This window comes from Brassica napus, unplaced genomic scaffold (assembly GCF_020379485.1).
Source record: "Brassica napus cultivar Da-Ae unplaced genomic scaffold, Da-Ae ScsIHWf_1109;HRSCAF=1576, whole genome shotgun sequence".
In the NCBI taxonomy this organism is placed as follows: Eukaryota; Viridiplantae; Streptophyta; class Magnoliopsida; order Brassicales; family Brassicaceae; genus Brassica; species Brassica napus.
In genome coordinates, this window is record NW_026014533.1 from 118,537 (window position 1) to 134,556 (window position 16,020).

At 36.7% G+C, this 16,020-nt stretch overlaps 2 protein-coding genes across 2 annotated transcripts; one reads left to right on the forward strand and one right to left on the reverse strand.

The window, feature by feature from the left end:
* Nucleotides 1–6,732: 6,732 nt before the first annotated feature.
* On the reverse strand, nucleotides 6,733–8,066 carry LOC125595985 (NDR1/HIN1-like protein 6). Its single transcript, XM_048771347.1, has 2 exons — nucleotides 7,363–8,066; nucleotides 6,733–7,250 (listed from the first exon to the last, which is right to left on the reverse strand). Exons 1-2 carry the CDS (start codon nucleotides 7,820–7,822, stop codon nucleotides 6,955–6,957), a joined length of 756 nt encoding a protein of 251 aa, XP_048627304.1. The 5' UTR covers nucleotides 7,823–8,066; the 3' UTR covers nucleotides 6,733–6,954.
* Nucleotides 8,067–11,806: 3,740 nt separating this feature from the next.
* LOC125595984 (sucrose synthase 5-like) lies at nucleotides 11,807–15,515 on the forward strand. Its single transcript, XM_048771345.1, has 10 exons — nucleotides 11,807–12,104; nucleotides 12,458–12,612; nucleotides 12,691–12,874; nucleotides 13,357–13,475; nucleotides 13,567–13,879; nucleotides 13,967–14,140; nucleotides 14,248–14,364; nucleotides 14,611–14,777; nucleotides 14,873–15,096; nucleotides 15,274–15,515. Exons 1-10 carry the CDS (start codon nucleotides 11,859–11,861, stop codon nucleotides 15,324–15,326), a joined length of 1,752 nt encoding a protein of 583 aa, XP_048627302.1. The 5' UTR covers nucleotides 11,807–11,858; the 3' UTR covers nucleotides 15,327–15,515.
* The last annotated feature ends 505 nt before the right edge of the window (nucleotides 15,516–16,020 follow it).

Consider the following 16,020-nt stretch of genomic DNA (forward strand, 5'->3'; position numbering starts at 1 on the left):
GTCTTATCTTATAAATAATACTCCAAACTAAACTAATTAATCTTTGATTGTTCACCCTACTTTTATTATTTACTGATTTTAAACTATTTTCCTAGCTTCATCACAATTGATTTAGATCTATTGTGTGTCCTCATTCCTTGTGGATTCGATCCATAAGTACTACAACTGAATCTCTTATTTGAGAGAGTACAAGTCACTCCTTAAGATAATTTGAGTGATATAAAAAGGTTCGAGAGAGAGATAACTTCGGAAGACATGGAGAGATTTATCTCAAATGTGTGAGGATAATCAAGCATTGGGGTTCATTGGAGTTTATTCGAAGAAGAAGAAAATGCAGTGAAAATCGCCTTTAGGGTTTACAGAGACATCAGAGAAAAAGAAAAGAGAAAAGGTTAAAACGTCGAAGTGTCGGTGCTATGTATTAAGATCAATGTGGAGATTTTTGGTCCTGGCTTTAGACAGAGTCCTCACGCTGACTTCTTTGTATTGGGCCGAGAGTTGAAGTAGAAGAAACGATCAACATGGGACGAATTCGCGATAGTCCTAGTCGTCATAGCCTCGAGATTAAATACGAACTGACGTGTTCATCTTTTTCATAAATTTCTACGTAACAACCTGAAACAAGAGAGAGAAACAGATTCAGTGAGAGAGAATATCAAGATCAAGCAAGCCAAAGAACAGTTTTAGCTTCTTATTTTTATCTCTTATGTTGTACTCAGAGATAGATTCACGTAGCTCGTTACAAAGGCTGTAAAGGCTCGAATTATATTATCTCTTGTGAAACTCTTGATGCCACAAAGGATGTGGTGTGTATATCATTCTCTTTGATAGTGAATCTTTGGGAGGACGGTCTCCCATGAGAATTAGTGGTTGCTGGCTGTGAACTCGTTAATTTATTGTGTTCATAGCGTAGGATCAATCAGAAAGCAATTCGAAGTTACATTGATAATGTTTAATCATCAATCTTAACTTCTTCGATGAATGGCCACTCCATCATGTCATAGGCTTTACTCATATCCGTTTTATTGTCATTATTTTTTCTCTTCTACTTGGCTTTGTCCGTAGCGCATGAAACATTTCATGTGTTGTCATGAACTTGTCTGTAATCTGTCTTCCAGCAACAAAGGCTTACTGGATTTATGATTACGTTCTGGTAGGAATTTCTTCAATCTCTGGTATTGGACCTTAGAGATTATCTTATAGCTGAAATTGTACAAACTAACCGGTCTGAACTGGGACTTTTATGTTAGCTTTGTTGCTTTGGGATTAAACAAATATGGCTATCGTTTAGCCCTTTTGCCATTGTTCCCTGAAAAAAGAATTGATTAATCATACAGGTTAAATTCTCCTTTGCGATATCCCAAAATTTCTCGTAGGAGAGGGCCATCATCCCATCCGGGCCTGGAGCTTTTTCTGGATGCATAGAAAAAGCGTCAGTTTCACCTCCCTTTCAGAGACCAGAGCTGTTAGATCATTATTTATAGACCCAGTGATTGTTGTTGAAACCTCATATAGCGCTTCTTCTATATCTTCTGGGCTAGAGGACTCCATGATATTACTAAAATAACTAGTAGCAACGCTACCAATCCTTCCTCCTTTTCAACCATATTTCCGGCCGCATCTAAGAGCTGTGTAATCTGATTCCTTGCTCTCCTCTTCTTTGTTAAGGTCCTTTGAATTATGTCTCATTCTCTTAACCATAGTACCTGAATTTTTTTTTGTTTCCAAAACATTTTCTCTGCCTTAAGAGCATCAGATAGTTCCTTGCTTTTGATTGTTCCTCGGTTGTACCATCATCAATCGAGTAAAGATTCCCGTCCTTCTCTTTCAAATCCTCCACCAATTTTTATGAATTCATATTGTTCTGCCTCCTCCATTGGCTTAAGGCTCTTTGGCAACTAGAAATATTTTCCATAATATTTTCTTCAAGAGGGAGATCTGATGAATTTCATCCCTCAAGAATGACTTGCCTCAATTCCTCATTATCCAACCAACGCTTATCAAATTTAAATTTAACTGTTGCCTTAGTTGGTTTTGTGAGAATGTTTGATAGGACTGGACAATGATCTGATCCCCGTAAACGCAAATACTTGACAGCTGAGTGAAGAAAATTCTCAAGCTAATCCTCATTTTAAGCAGCTCTGTTTAATCGGCATCTGACAGTGGTGCGTCATCTCTTTCCAACCCACGATGTCATTTTCCAGTAAATGGAAACTCCAATATGCGAAAATTACTTAGTATCTGCTTAAAAGGCAAAAACGAGCTTTCAGAGTGTTGTCTTCCAACTTCCTTTTCGTTATGACTAGCGATTTCATTAAATCTCCTATCATAAACCAAGGTCCAGTTTGTGTCGTTGAGAAACGTGTAAGACGTTCCTAAACTTGATCTCTGCATTTTAAGACAGGGTCCCCATAAACAAACGTCAAAAATACTTTTATTCCATCAATGACTGCCTCAATGTCAATAATTTTGTTATTCGTAAATAAAACATTTATTTGAAATTCATCCATAGAAAATAAAGCTAAAACTCTGATGAGGCCAAGTGGCTCAACGGTAAACAAACGATCAAATCCTAAGCCGGCCTGAATGTTTTGCAACAGCAGCCTCCAGTTCTTCGTTTCAGAAAGGAACACAAGTCTCGAGCCTGCTTTTGACAAATGCGCTGAACTGTGAAGTCATTCCCAATCCCCCGATAGTTTCAACTCAGAGACTTCATAGAAGATTGTTCGGGGGTTGACCCCTGCAAACCATTATCCTTGTGAGAGCTGACTTTATCTTTCTTTGATTCACTGTGACGCTTGTTCCCATGATGCTCAGTTTCCCTGGAAGAGGGTAAACCACCCGAGTTAGAATGACGTTTCCTTGGAGATCCCTGACGAAGGAACTCTACATTTTTGCTTTGAAACCCGTATGGTATTCCAGTCTTGCTCATTCCTTGCTTGATGATGAAACTTTTGTTTTTTTCACTCTTTGCAGCAACAATAGTAACCGTTTATTTTGCAATAAAATTTTACCTTCTTCCATTGCTTCCAATTCCTCACCAAGTAAGTCATCCCCTAGGACATCACATTCCACCATTGTTTCATTTTGTTGATCTACAATGGTGGTTGAGTCACCAATTTCCATACCTTGCAAAGTTCCAACAACCTGACCATTATCCGGGGCGTTATACAAATTATCTTTCTCCGTAGGAGAGAAAGTGATAGCGCGGGCAGCACCTTTATTATGGAATGTTACGTTAATCTCACTAGCAAAGTCTTCTCGAGATGGAGTAATTATGATACTGGCAAGCTTCCTACCAGTGTGAGAGACCTTCAGCTGACTGGAAATAGGATCATCTGGCACTGATGTTGACGAGTTTCCAGTCCTGAGAGGATTATACGACTCTGATGTCCACTAGTAACTTTTGTACCTGATTTTCCAAAATCTGCTCTTTTGTCATATTCTCTCCATGTCTGCAACTTCTTATGCTCATTCTTATGTTCATATGGAACATATGGACGGCTGTGTCTAGGAGCAGGACGGAACCATCGATTATCTCCTGGCCTACGTAAAGCTCTCTCCTGATTGTAGTCATATCGTCTAGCATTTCTTTCAAACCGGTTATTATGTTGATTCTTAGAGTGTGATGTTCTGTATGATATTATCTCACTGCTCTTGAGCAACTGACGTCCATTGTGACTGATAATGATCACGATCATCTCTATCCCGCAACAAAGATTGACGGCCAAGAGTATCATAAAGTAGTTGGACACGCGAGAATACTCCTGACTTCATCGATTGAACACACTGATCATCCTCCTTATTTTTGCTGTACCCGACTTCATGACTCAATAATCCACAATATGAACAATGCTTAAATAGCTTGTGATATTTAATTCGAATGGAAACCTCCTTCCCACTTGGTCTCCAGACCTTTTTTGGTGAACACAAGCGCTTTCCTAGTGTCCAAATCAACCAACAAGCGACCTTCAGATAGCTCCATTGTGTCAATGTTGCCAATCTTTCCTCCAATGTTCTTCAGGTTGCCACCATCCAAAGGTGCAAGGGGATTCCTGTAAGATCCACCCATAAGGGAATAATCCACGGATATTCATCATGAACTATCTGTTCCCATCGGACCATCACAAACATGCAAACGTTATAATAAAAACATCCCTGTCTTAACACCCATTGCAAGTCTTTTCCTATGCAAAATTGAATAAGAATATCCGTTGGCTGTGATTTTATCTCGCATCTCCCATTGGCATGAACTTGATTAGTTTTTTGACGTTTTGTTTTTTAGGGTTTAGGATTTTTCCGATCAAGGACATACGATATTCACGCATGGTGTGGGAGTCGTTCTGATCCACCAGGTGAATAGGTTCATCCTCATCCTCATAGAGGATATCTTTCCCTTCGATATCTGCCATATGAGCAGAACGTAAGAGATCGAGGATCCCATGTAAGTATATGATATCGCTAGGACGAAACAGAGCATTATGAACGGTGAGACGGAGCTAAACCAGCCAAGGAGTCGGATAAAAGCAGGACCTGACGTAAGATCAGATCTGATGAGAGGCAAAACCAATCCAAACCAATCAGAGATCAATGAACCCGCAGATTGGTGAGCCTTTTGGTGACTTGATGAAGAAGACTTAAAGAGACAACACGAAACTGGTGATGAGAAGCAGATTCCTTGAACGTGAAGAAGGAGAGACACGGTTGATCTAATGTCGAAGAACGTTTAGATCAAGAGAACATCAAAACCCCAATGAAGATTTTGATCTCATGAGCCGGCATCCCCTATCGACTCGCCAGTGCTAGGGTTCTTTTAAAAAATATCTATCTCATGACTAACTTATGCAGAGAGTTATACGTAAGCAGTAAATTAGATTGAATATTCATCTATGAACATATATATGTATCGTCAGGTCAATTAAAAAATCCAAAAGTTTGTACACACAAATGGTTTTGTGCTAGTCGCCACTAAGTTGTTCTTAATGCATTGGACAGAGTAATCAAATTGTGAAAATAAGCAAAAGACAAAAGAACAGAAATCATGTGAAGGAAAATTTTGGAGATCAAGCATCATCGTCTGGGATGATCCGCAAGAAAAATAATAACAAGATTGTTCAGAGAGTAGTCACCAAGAGAAAAACTACAGTTGAAATGGTTCTTAAGACTTTGAAAGATCACAACTTTGTCTCCACAAGATAAGAGACGTGAAAGCCTCTTTGTGTTGACTTTTACTTTTAACAACTTTTTTCTCCTTTTCGGGTTCCAATGTAGAATCGACATTTTCCTGTCCTAGAAAATGTTTAGTAAGTAAATAAAATTCAATGCTTCTCGAAACATTGGTCTAAGACAGTTAAACAATAGGACATGAATTTTATTTACTTACTAAACATTTTTCTCGAGAAGCATTTAGTTAAACAATAGGACAGGAATTTTATTTACTTAAATAAACATTGGTTTAGTAAGTAAACATTTTCCTGTTCGTTTGCTCACCCAGGTGATCCATCTGGATGAAGATGCAAATTGATGTTCGTTTTGGCTCTGTTCGTTTGCTCACCCAGGTGATCCATCTGGGTGAAGATGTAAATTGATGTTTGTTTTGTGCATTATAATGCTACATCCAGATAGATCACCCAACTGAATTTTTAAAAACTCATCTCAAATTCTCACCCAAATGAAGGTGAGTCTTGATGGTGCATCTGGATGCAGATGCATCTAGTTCAATCTGAAATGATAAATGACAAAAATGATCTTTTAAAATCAAATATTATTTTCAAATCGTAAAAACGCATTTTTCCGCCAAAACTATAAAACGCATTTTCCCGCCAAAAACCGGAAAAATCATTTTCCCGCTAAAACCAGAAAAAGCATTTTTCCGCTAAAACCGAAAAAACGCATTTTCCCGCCAAAACTGGAAAAAGCATTTTCCCGCTAAAACCGGAAAACCGCATTTTTCCCGCCAAAACCAGAAAAACGCATTTTCCCGCCAAAACTGGAAAAATGTATTTTCCCGCCAAAACCGAAAAAATGTATTTTCCCGCCAAAACCGGGAAAATAGATTTTCCCGCCAAAACCGCAAAAATGCTTTTCCCGCCAAAATCGTGAAAAAAAAAAAATTTCTGCCAAAATCGTGAAAAAAAAAAATTCCCGTCAAAAAAACATTTTTCCCGCCAAAACTTCATAACACACTTTTTCCGTCCAAACCGCAAAAACGTTTTTTTCCGCCAAACCCATTAAACGTATTTTCTGCCAAAACCATAAAAATGCACTTTTTCGCGAAAACACACATATTTCCTCAAACACCACAAACATATTTTCGGTCAAAACTGTAAAAAATGCTATTTTTCCGTCGAAACGTAAAAAAAAAATATTTTAGTCATTTTATTAACAAGTCCACCTGGATGAAGATGGAAGTTAAAAAATGAAAAGCAAACGAACATAGTTGCAGTCAGATGATTCATCTGGATGCATGGACGAAATGAAAAAACGAACAACACCCAGATGGAGCATCTGGATAAGACATCTAGATGGACCATCTAGATGCATCTTCCAGATGTACAAACGAACAAGGCCTAAGTAAATAAAATTCAATGCTTCTCGAAACATTGGTCTAAGACAGTTAAACAATATATACCAGTCTTTTCTTTTCGGTCAATGCGAAAGAAAATTCCATTTTTGAGTCTCCAAATCATATTATATTTTTGAATGAAACAAAAACCTAACCAATAATGAACAAACAACAAACAAAAGTGTATATTATTTATTAATTATTTACAAGGTTACAAGGTGTGAAACAAAATTGTTTATTCTCTTTTAAAAACAAAAGCAAAGGAGATGATCGTCTTTTGGGGTGGGGGGAGGTACTACGAATTGAAACTCAACCCCTCCATATTGTAATGCAAATTGCTGAATAAACACAGTAATTAAATAATTTTGAATTTAGAAAAAAAAATGAAATTATAGTCTAAACCTGAATTTGCAGTTACTACTTCTAACACTAATCACATTGTTAGCAGCCAAGCTATCAACGGATACACCACACCTCACCATGAACTTTACTTCCATCAGCTTTAATTTCCCGAGTTTGATCCGAACCGGTTGTATAACTCTAATCCGCAACGGTATACTTCCGGTTAACTGTTGTTGCTCTTGCAGTGTCGCCATTAAACTGGTTGCATTCTGAGTATAACCAGTCATTTCTACGAATATAATAGTCGTATTCTCATGTCCTTGGTAGAATTTCGGCAACGACCCTGTAGAGGCATAAAAATAATATCTTGTTTTGGTTTTCTTATAAATAAATTTAAACAAATTAAAACAAATAAACTAAAATATCATAGTTAACAAATTAACATTTTTGAGTACCATTGCTAAGTCTGGTTTGCATGTACAAGACGCTAATTCTGCTTCCGTCTTCATAGTAGATTCCAATTTTCTCGTTGGGATTCTTGGCGGTAATGGTGACGTTAAACGCAGTGGACAAACTGGAATCTTGGTTAAGTGTAAACCGGGTGAGCTGTAACCGGTCGATATTGTAATCCGGTAACTTCGGTCTAAAGACAAGGTAGAGAATACCAACGGCCGCTCCAACGATGACAATAAGGAGGAAAATAACTAGGAGCGTGTAACACACGCACCTACAGCAACAGCTTCCTCTCTTCTTCCTCGGAGGAGTATCCAACAGTGGTGGTTGCGTCACAGATTCTTTGGTCGGGTCACCGTGTTCCGATCTTGAGGAGCCACGTGGGACTAGAGGAGCCGTTGGATGTGCCGGAGGTGGAGCTTCCGGGTCGCTCACCGGATGAATTTTCTGGTGATCGGACATGTTTTTATGTGCTTGAAGATTGGTTTATATTTTGGTAATTAAAATTCAGGTAATCTTTAGATTTTTGGGCAAATGAAGGAAGAAAGTTTTAATGGAGAGAGGATCTTCTTCACGTTTTCTCTAGGTTAATGGTATTTATAAGCTGGTTGGTGTTTGGTTTAATACGTATGCATGTATGTATGAAAGTTTAAAAAGTAGGAAAAAACATCTGCTTGACGGAATAAATTAAACATTTAATTTTTCAGACAAAACGTGTCTTTTTGAATTCCTTGTACCCTTTTTGGACCGTAATCGTCAACCGTTGATTATTAGTCGGATAGTTTTGTGTCAAACCAAGCATAATTAACTCGATGTCAATTCTGGGTTCCGCGGACCCTAGGATGAAAGTTCGTGCATAGTAGCAACGGGTCTGATTGAAAAACATATGCATTTTAATGGGCACTTAGGAGTTTTTTTTTTGGGGGGTCATCATCGTGAAATAAGATTGAGTATTTGTACTCCCAACACACAACTTCCCCCCTATAGGACCAGTGGCGGACCAGTGGCAGACCCGTGGCGGACCCAAAAAAAAAAAATTAGGCTTTTAAGGTGTTGTTGAGGAGATTCGAACCCCCATTCCGTGGATGCATTCCCACACTATCTAACCAGTACACCACAAATGATCAACAAAATTAGCTTACAAATTAAGTTTTTGTTATTATTTGTGGTGTCAACTGATACCATAAATCAACAAGTGGATCCATCACTAAATAGGACCGTGTATCAAAAACCGAAACTTTGTAGTTAAATCTAAAATTGTAAGAACTAAGAAAATATATAATTTTTCCATAACATAAGGTTTATTTTCCAAACATTCTTTCAATTAGATTATCCTCTTTAAGGTTTCTTAGAAAAAAGTCTAAGAATAAAGAAACTTACAAGTATCTCTCTTAAGCTTTGTAAAACTGATACAATCTTGATCAGCTCGACCATCATCCAACACGGATTGAACATCGGCACGGATGAGACAAGCGATCCAATCATCGATCATGCCAGTCCAACCGGCAAGCACGGCGATATGGGCGATCCGAGAGTTCAATCAAGAAAGCTTGGAGTGGAACTAAAGGTTCATGAGCTCAAATGGATTAACTATGGTCACTTTACTCGTCCAAGAAGTCATGAAGAAGAACTTGGTCGAGCCAGATCAAGCTTGGAACGAGCTAACTTGAAAGATTATCAATACTTCATGACTATCGACCCATTCGTCCATAAGAGTCCATCGGATAGATATCTGATCCACTTAATGGTTTTTGATGAACCAAACTCATTTCTACTCAGTTCTAAGTCATGTTTGGTGGGTAATATCCTTACAATCAAATCTGGTTTATCAAGATATCTCCATCCTATCTTGTGGTGCCATTCGACCAGCTGATTATCAAAGGAGCGTTCTAAGTTAGGGTTTGGGTCTTGGGTTTCATTTACCTGAGGTTCAGTCCACACGCCTTCTTCAATCCTAAGCTTGATCGCCTTGTTTCCTTTGACAATCGTCCTAAGTACATTCTTTGTTTTGGGTTTAATATACCCAAGGTGCTTGCTACATGACCTTCTGGAAGTGAAGGATTATCCAATACCATCCTAAAGTGCATTCAGGGACAGATCGTACCCAGGATAGCATCAGGTGATATCAGAGACACTTGAGGTTTCAGTATTTCTATCTTATATCCATCTTTCTCATCTTTTCACAAACACTTTCTCTATCTACTGTAAGGAAACTGAGCAGCTTGGTAACCTTGTACAAAAAAAAAGCAAAATCAAATTCAAAAGAAAAAAGAAAAAGAAACGAGATCGAGGAGAAATCCGATCCACAAGCTTGAATTTCCAAGAAAATGCAATCTTTCTATCTAAACTTCTATTTATTTGGAGAACCTCACTGGATTTGATTGATTTGTTCTATTGGAACTTCTGAGAATCACTGAGTGGTTCGAGAGAGAAAGAAAACAGGAGATTAACACTTGTGAAGATTTTATTTCTAACCTTGTTTGCTACTTGTGCAGGAAACACTCCTAGGGATCTACTTTGATCAGCGATTTTTTCTGCTCACTAGTTTCTTAATAGTGATGATCCAGAGATAACCCACGTTTTGCTACGATTTAAATAAGTTTTGCCATGTTTCCTTTTTCGTAACAAAACTGTGGCAAGTTCGTGTATTTTTTTTTGTTTTGCTACGAAATAACCGTGGCACTTTCGTTGCTATATGCGTTTTTTTTTACTAGTGAAAATAACTAACGAAAATGAATATTTTTTTTGTCAACAACGAAAATGAACGTTCAACGATAAAAATCATGACGATAAAAGATTATATAAAAGATTATGGGGGTGATTGGTAGTTGCTGTGGGTGCTGTCCACAGCCCTATTTATTTCTACAGCACCAAATTCAGAGCAATCAAGCTTTAATTTTTTTTTGAAACCACAGCTCTTAAAATAACCTACAGCTGTATAAGTGCTCTGCAGAGCCAAATATTCAAAGCAATTTTTTAGTGCTTTACATAAAATTCTACAGCAATAAAATCTAAAGCCACAGCAAAAAGTCTACAGATTTTTTTCTACAGCAAAAATTTTAAAGCTACAGCCATTACCAATCGGACCCTATGTGAAGTTTATTTATTTATAGAAGAAAACAATTAGGATTTTCTTAATTGGATTTTTATGTTAGCCCATTTTTAATTTATATTTTAAGATAAAAACTGGATTAAAACATGGAATGAAAATGTGTAACGGAGATCCAAGCTTTTTAAATATATGTGGGTGAAGTAACTTGTTGAACTGAATTTAAAAGTTTTTCTCTTTTTCCTATTAATTTATTTTTAGTTTTTCTTCAATACAATACAACCGGAAATTAAAATGTAAAAAGAAAGAAAATACAACAAAAGGTCAACCAGAAAATAAACCACAAGCCAAATAAATGCGGACCGGGCTAGTATGAAACCGAAACAAACTGACTAGAGGGACAAAAGGAAAGAATCGGCCTGATAATTAGTTTGAAAGTTAATATTGGAATTTGTGGTGTTAAATGTAAGAAACAGTTTAGGTCATTTTTCGCTCTGACATTTTAAGTTTGTATTGACGAAATTATCTTACACATGTATTTTTTTGAACCACTATCTTACACATGTATATTGTATAACTTTTTCTTACAATAAAATAAAGAAAAAGATCGTTTTGAGGCAGCTATGAAACGGAACGAATCTGTGTGTATGGTCCACTTTTAGATCCTTTACTTTCGTCTTGCTCTATGCTTTTGGAATTTCCCTTTATCCTTCCTCTGCGGTACTACATATAGGATAAACAATTAAAATCCTTTTTTAAAATCTCTTGGTATTTAGTATTTACTAAGTTGGATAATTTAGGTGATGACTACACTGTTGTAAACCATAAATACATGCCTTTACAATAATATCATATCATGTAAAATAATTGTCAACGACTTAATAACATAAACTATTTTTAAAACCATAGGAAGAAAATATGGAATAAATCATTCATATCTATGATTTCCTTTGCAACTATTTATGTTTTGCAAAATAAAACAAATAGCCAACAAAGGTTTAATTAGTGGCTTAGTGCATATATTCTCTGCAACATTTATAAATAAGTAATAAACTGCATATTGGCTATTTTGACCTTTTCGACAGTAGAATTATTACTTCTTACGCCATATTTCACTGTCACTAGCTTATTATTATCATATTATGACTTGTGACAGAGCTTGAACCCCATTTAAATGAATTTCTTTTGACCCAAATTTCTTTTTCCCAATTTCTCTCAGGTGGCCAAATATTTATTTGGTTATATAAATTGCTTTGAATCCTTCCAAACACAAACAAGTAATTTGATTAGTTGGAGGACAAAACATGCACTCGCGAAAACGTAAGGTATATGACAAACACAAATAACATATTCGCAAAGGCATGTCATATCTTCCCTATAAAAGTAAACAAAGTTGGCATTGCGGAAACCACCCAAAACTAACGTGAAACCCCACGTTTTATTCTTCTTATGATTAATCCTGAGATACATAACACAATGGAAATGACTTCTGGATTGTTAGGCAATGGGATCCCAGAAGCGATGGGACAAAACCGCGGGAACATAAAACGTTGCCTCGAGAAGTACATTGAGAAGGGCAGAAGGTTGTTGAAATTGAACCAGTTGATGGATGAGATGGAGATTGTTATCAATGATTTAGTCCAAAGAAAGCAAGTCATGGAAGGTGATCTTGGCAAGATCTTATGCTTCACTCAGGTCTTACCATACTTTTTTTTTAATTTTACAGTCTTTAATTAAATGAAATTAACAATTCAAGAAGCTTTTTATGTATATGAAGGGTCATAGATTGACATTATGCTAATAATCTCATATATTTAGTGCATAATACTTTCCAAACATATTATGTCAAATGGCAAGTTCAATTTTAATCTATATATCTATAAATTATATTTCCAAATACTTGGCAATAAATGATGTTATCTCTAACAAACTTGATTATGTTTAATTTATACTTTTCAAAATATTCAAAATCGCTAATGCTAATTGCTTTGCGAAATAAAACATATGGTGAGCTAAAGTTAATAATATAAATGTGAATAAAACTACAGGAGGCAGTGGTAATACCTCCAAATGTAGCATTTGCGGTACGAGGAAACCCGGGAAATTGGCAATATGTGAAGGTTAACTCTTCCGATCTCTCCGTGGAGGCTCTATCGAACACTCAATATCTCAAACTCAAAGAGTTTCTCTTTGATGAGAACTGGTGCCTATACATTCCCTCCTCTTTTTCTTCACCAAATACATTCACTTTCCTGGTGTCTTGATCTATGTTTGTAATCAGGGCTAAGGATGACAATGCATTGGAGGTCGACTTTGGGGCGTTCGATTTCACTCTGCCTCAGCTTTCGCTGTCGTCTTCAGTAGGGAACGGCCTGAGTTTTGTGTCCTCAAAGCTTGGCGGCCGTTTAAACGACAACCCGCAGTCTCTCGTGGACTACTTGTTGTCACTTGAGCATCAAGGAGAGGTTAATATTTTTTCTCTATAAAATTAGTTGTTTCAATGATCTCTTTTTCCTTGTGTAATTCACAAAACTTCTTGTCTTAAACAATAAATAAACGTGTATTATTTCTAAAAAAAATTCAGGTGTTTGAAGGGATTTTGAACTTATAAATGGTTCTAATACATTTAGATCCCCTTCCTAAGCTGTTAAAACATTTCATTTGTTTAAAATAAGGTGTCTTTGAAAGTGTACGGTTTATATGATAGTTTAAAAAAAACGTATATGGTATTTTTAGAATTTCTCAGACTTTTATCCGTTTTCTTATGATATTATTTTCTTTCACGTGTTAAGTTTACATTTAACTAACAAAACTTGTATATTCTTTTGAAGAAATATGACAATAACATTTTGTTAAAAAATATCACATTAAGCATAATAACACAATTGCGAACATAACACAAAATATACCTAATTCTGAGGCTCTGAGCATACGTTTATGTTTTCAGAACCTTATGATGAATGAGACACTAAACACGGCAAGAAAGCTTGAGATGAGTTTGATTTTGGCTGATGTTTTCCTATCGGAGCTGCCTAAGGAAACACCTTTCCAAGCCTTCGAACTCAGGTCAACCGTTGAACTATTTACATGCATTGCTAATCCATGCGTTAGTTAACTGATTTAATTTTGAGTAAAACACACACACACATACACACAGGTTTAAGGAGTGGGGTTTCGAGAAAGGATGGGGAGAAAACGCAGGAAAAGTAAAAGAGACAATGAGGATCTTGTCGGAGATTCTTCAAGCCCCTGACCCCCGAAATATTGATAGATTCTTCGCCAGGATTCCTAGAATCTTCAACGTTGTCATCTTCTCGATTCATGGCTATTTTGGTCAAAACGATGTTCTTGGTTTGCCTGATACTGGTGGTCAGGTCGTTTACATTCTTGACCAAGTCAAGGCCCTTGAAGATGAATTGCTTCATAGAATCAACTCTCAAGGCCTAAATTTCAAACCTCAGATTCTTGTTGTAAGTTCTCTTTGAATCTTTTCCACCCTCCCTTAGTCGTAGCCACATAAAGTCTTGAATGATATTGAAATCGTGAAATTGGTTTAGGTGACAAGATTAATCCCCGACGCCAAGGATACTAAATGTAACCAAGAATTAGAACCCATCACTGGTACCAAACATTCAAATATTCTTCGAATTCCATTTGTAACAGAGAATGGAATTTTACGTCGTTGGGTATCTCGCTTTGATATCTACCCTTACCTAGAGAAATTCACCAAGGTAAAAAGACCAAATTTAAGAATATAAATTTTTTTTTACTTTGAACCAATTTCTCTGTATTTTTGTGTAACTTTTACTTTGTACTTGTAAAATTATATCATGAGTAGGATGCAACAACAAAAATCTTGGATATTTTGGAGGGGAAACCTGACCTAGTTATAGGAAACTATACGGATGGAAACTTGGTGGCATCGCTGATGGCAAATAAGCTTGGAATTACTCAGGTTACTTAACTTATATATATAATGTACACTCATTTGATGTACACTAGTTGCCTGGATTATATATATATATATATAATGTACACTCATTTGATATATAATGTACTTATGTACACTCTATATACTTGCCTGGATTTCATTTCATTTGATGCACACTAATTATATATATATATATATATAATGTACAGTCGTTTGATGTCAAAACAAAATAATTGAAATGAAAAAGTTTTTTTTGTTCATATAATCCAGGCAACTATTGCACATGCCTTGGAGAAGACTAAATACGAAGACTCGGACAACAAATGGAAAGAGTTTGATCCTAAATATCATTTTTCATCTCAATTCACGGCGGACTTAATCTCTATGAACTCTGCCGATTTCATCATAGCTAGCACTTATCAAGAGATTGCTGGAAGGTGATTTAATTTATTTCACGAGGACAATGCATTATTCTCATCAAGGAAACTCGACCATGGTTATAACATTGTCTTGTTCGGTTTAATTTTGACAGCAAAGAAAGAGCGGGACAATACGAGAGCCACATGAGCTTCACACTCCGGGACTATACAGAGTTGTCTCCGGCATCAATGTCTTTGATCCGAGGTTCAACATTGCAGCTCCTGGCGCGGATGACTCTATATACTTCCCTTTTACCTCACAAGACCGAAGATTCACCAAGTTTCATCCTTCCATTGAAGAACTATTGTATAGCCAAAATGAGAATGATGAACACATGTATGTCTCTTTTCCCTGTTTACCTTTTCTACTCGTTTACATTCAACTGTTTGAATAAAATATCTATCACATTGAGTGAAATCATCAATTACATTAGATGTTTATTTAAAAATTCTAAACTGATATATTTCTTGTCAGTGGTTAAATTTAATGGATATTTTTCTTTATGAACAAAAGTGGCTACTTGGTGGACAAGAAGAAACCGATCATCTTCTCAATGGCAAGGCTAGATGTTGTGAAAAACTTAACCGGATTAACAGAGTGGTACGCCAAGAACAAGAGGCTACGAGATTTAGTCAACCTTGTAATCGTAGGAGGATTCTTTGACCCTTCCAAGTCTAAAGACAGGGAAGAGATCTCGGAGATAAAGAAGATGCACTCCCTGATTGAGAAATACCAACTCAAGGGTCAGTTTAGATGGATCGCAGCTCAAACTGATCGGACACGAAACGGTGAACTTTACCGGTGTATTGCGGATACAAGAGGTGCTTTTGTGCAACCTGCACATTATGAAGCCTTTGGTCTTACTGTCATTGAAGCCATGAGCTGTGGTTTGGTCACATTCGCCACGAACCAAGGAGGTCCTGCCGAGATTATCATGGATGGTGTCTCTGGATTCCACATTGATCCGAGCGATGGAGAAGAATCGAGTGATAAGATTGCAGATTTCTTTGAGAAATGCAATATCGATCCTAATTATTGGAATCTGTTTTCGGCTGAAGGGCTGCAACGCATATATGAATGGTATATATATCTTCAGCTATTTATGGAAGATAATAGCTTAGGCCATCCAAAGGGAATGATTCTAAAAGTAGTATCATTTCTATGATTATATATGTGCAGCTATACATGGAAGATATATGCCAACAAACTGATAAACATGGAAGCACATATAGCTACTGGAGGCATTTGAACAAAGATCAA

Excerpts from the sequence above, each read along its gene's own strand:
- LOC125595985 (XM_048771347.1), bottom strand. The coding sequence starts at position 7,822 with ATGTCCGATCACCAGAAAATTCATCCGGTGAGCGACCCGGAAGCTCCA. Across the intron at positions 7,251-7,362 it reads GCAAACCAGACTTAGCAATG|GGTCGTTGCCGAAATTCTAC; the intron begins GTACTCAAAAAT and ends ATGCCTCTACAG.
- LOC125595984 (XM_048771345.1), top strand. The coding sequence starts at position 11,859 with ATGATTAATCCTGAGATACATAACACAATGGAAATGACTTCTGGATTG. Across the intron at positions 14,141-14,247 it reads ACCTAGAGAAATTCACCAAG|GATGCAACAACAAAAATCTT; the intron begins GTAAAAAGACCA and ends TATCATGAGTAG. Across the intron at positions 15,097-15,273 it reads AATGAGAATGATGAACACAT|TGGCTACTTGGTGGACAAGA; the intron begins GTATGTCTCTTT and ends TATGAACAAAAG.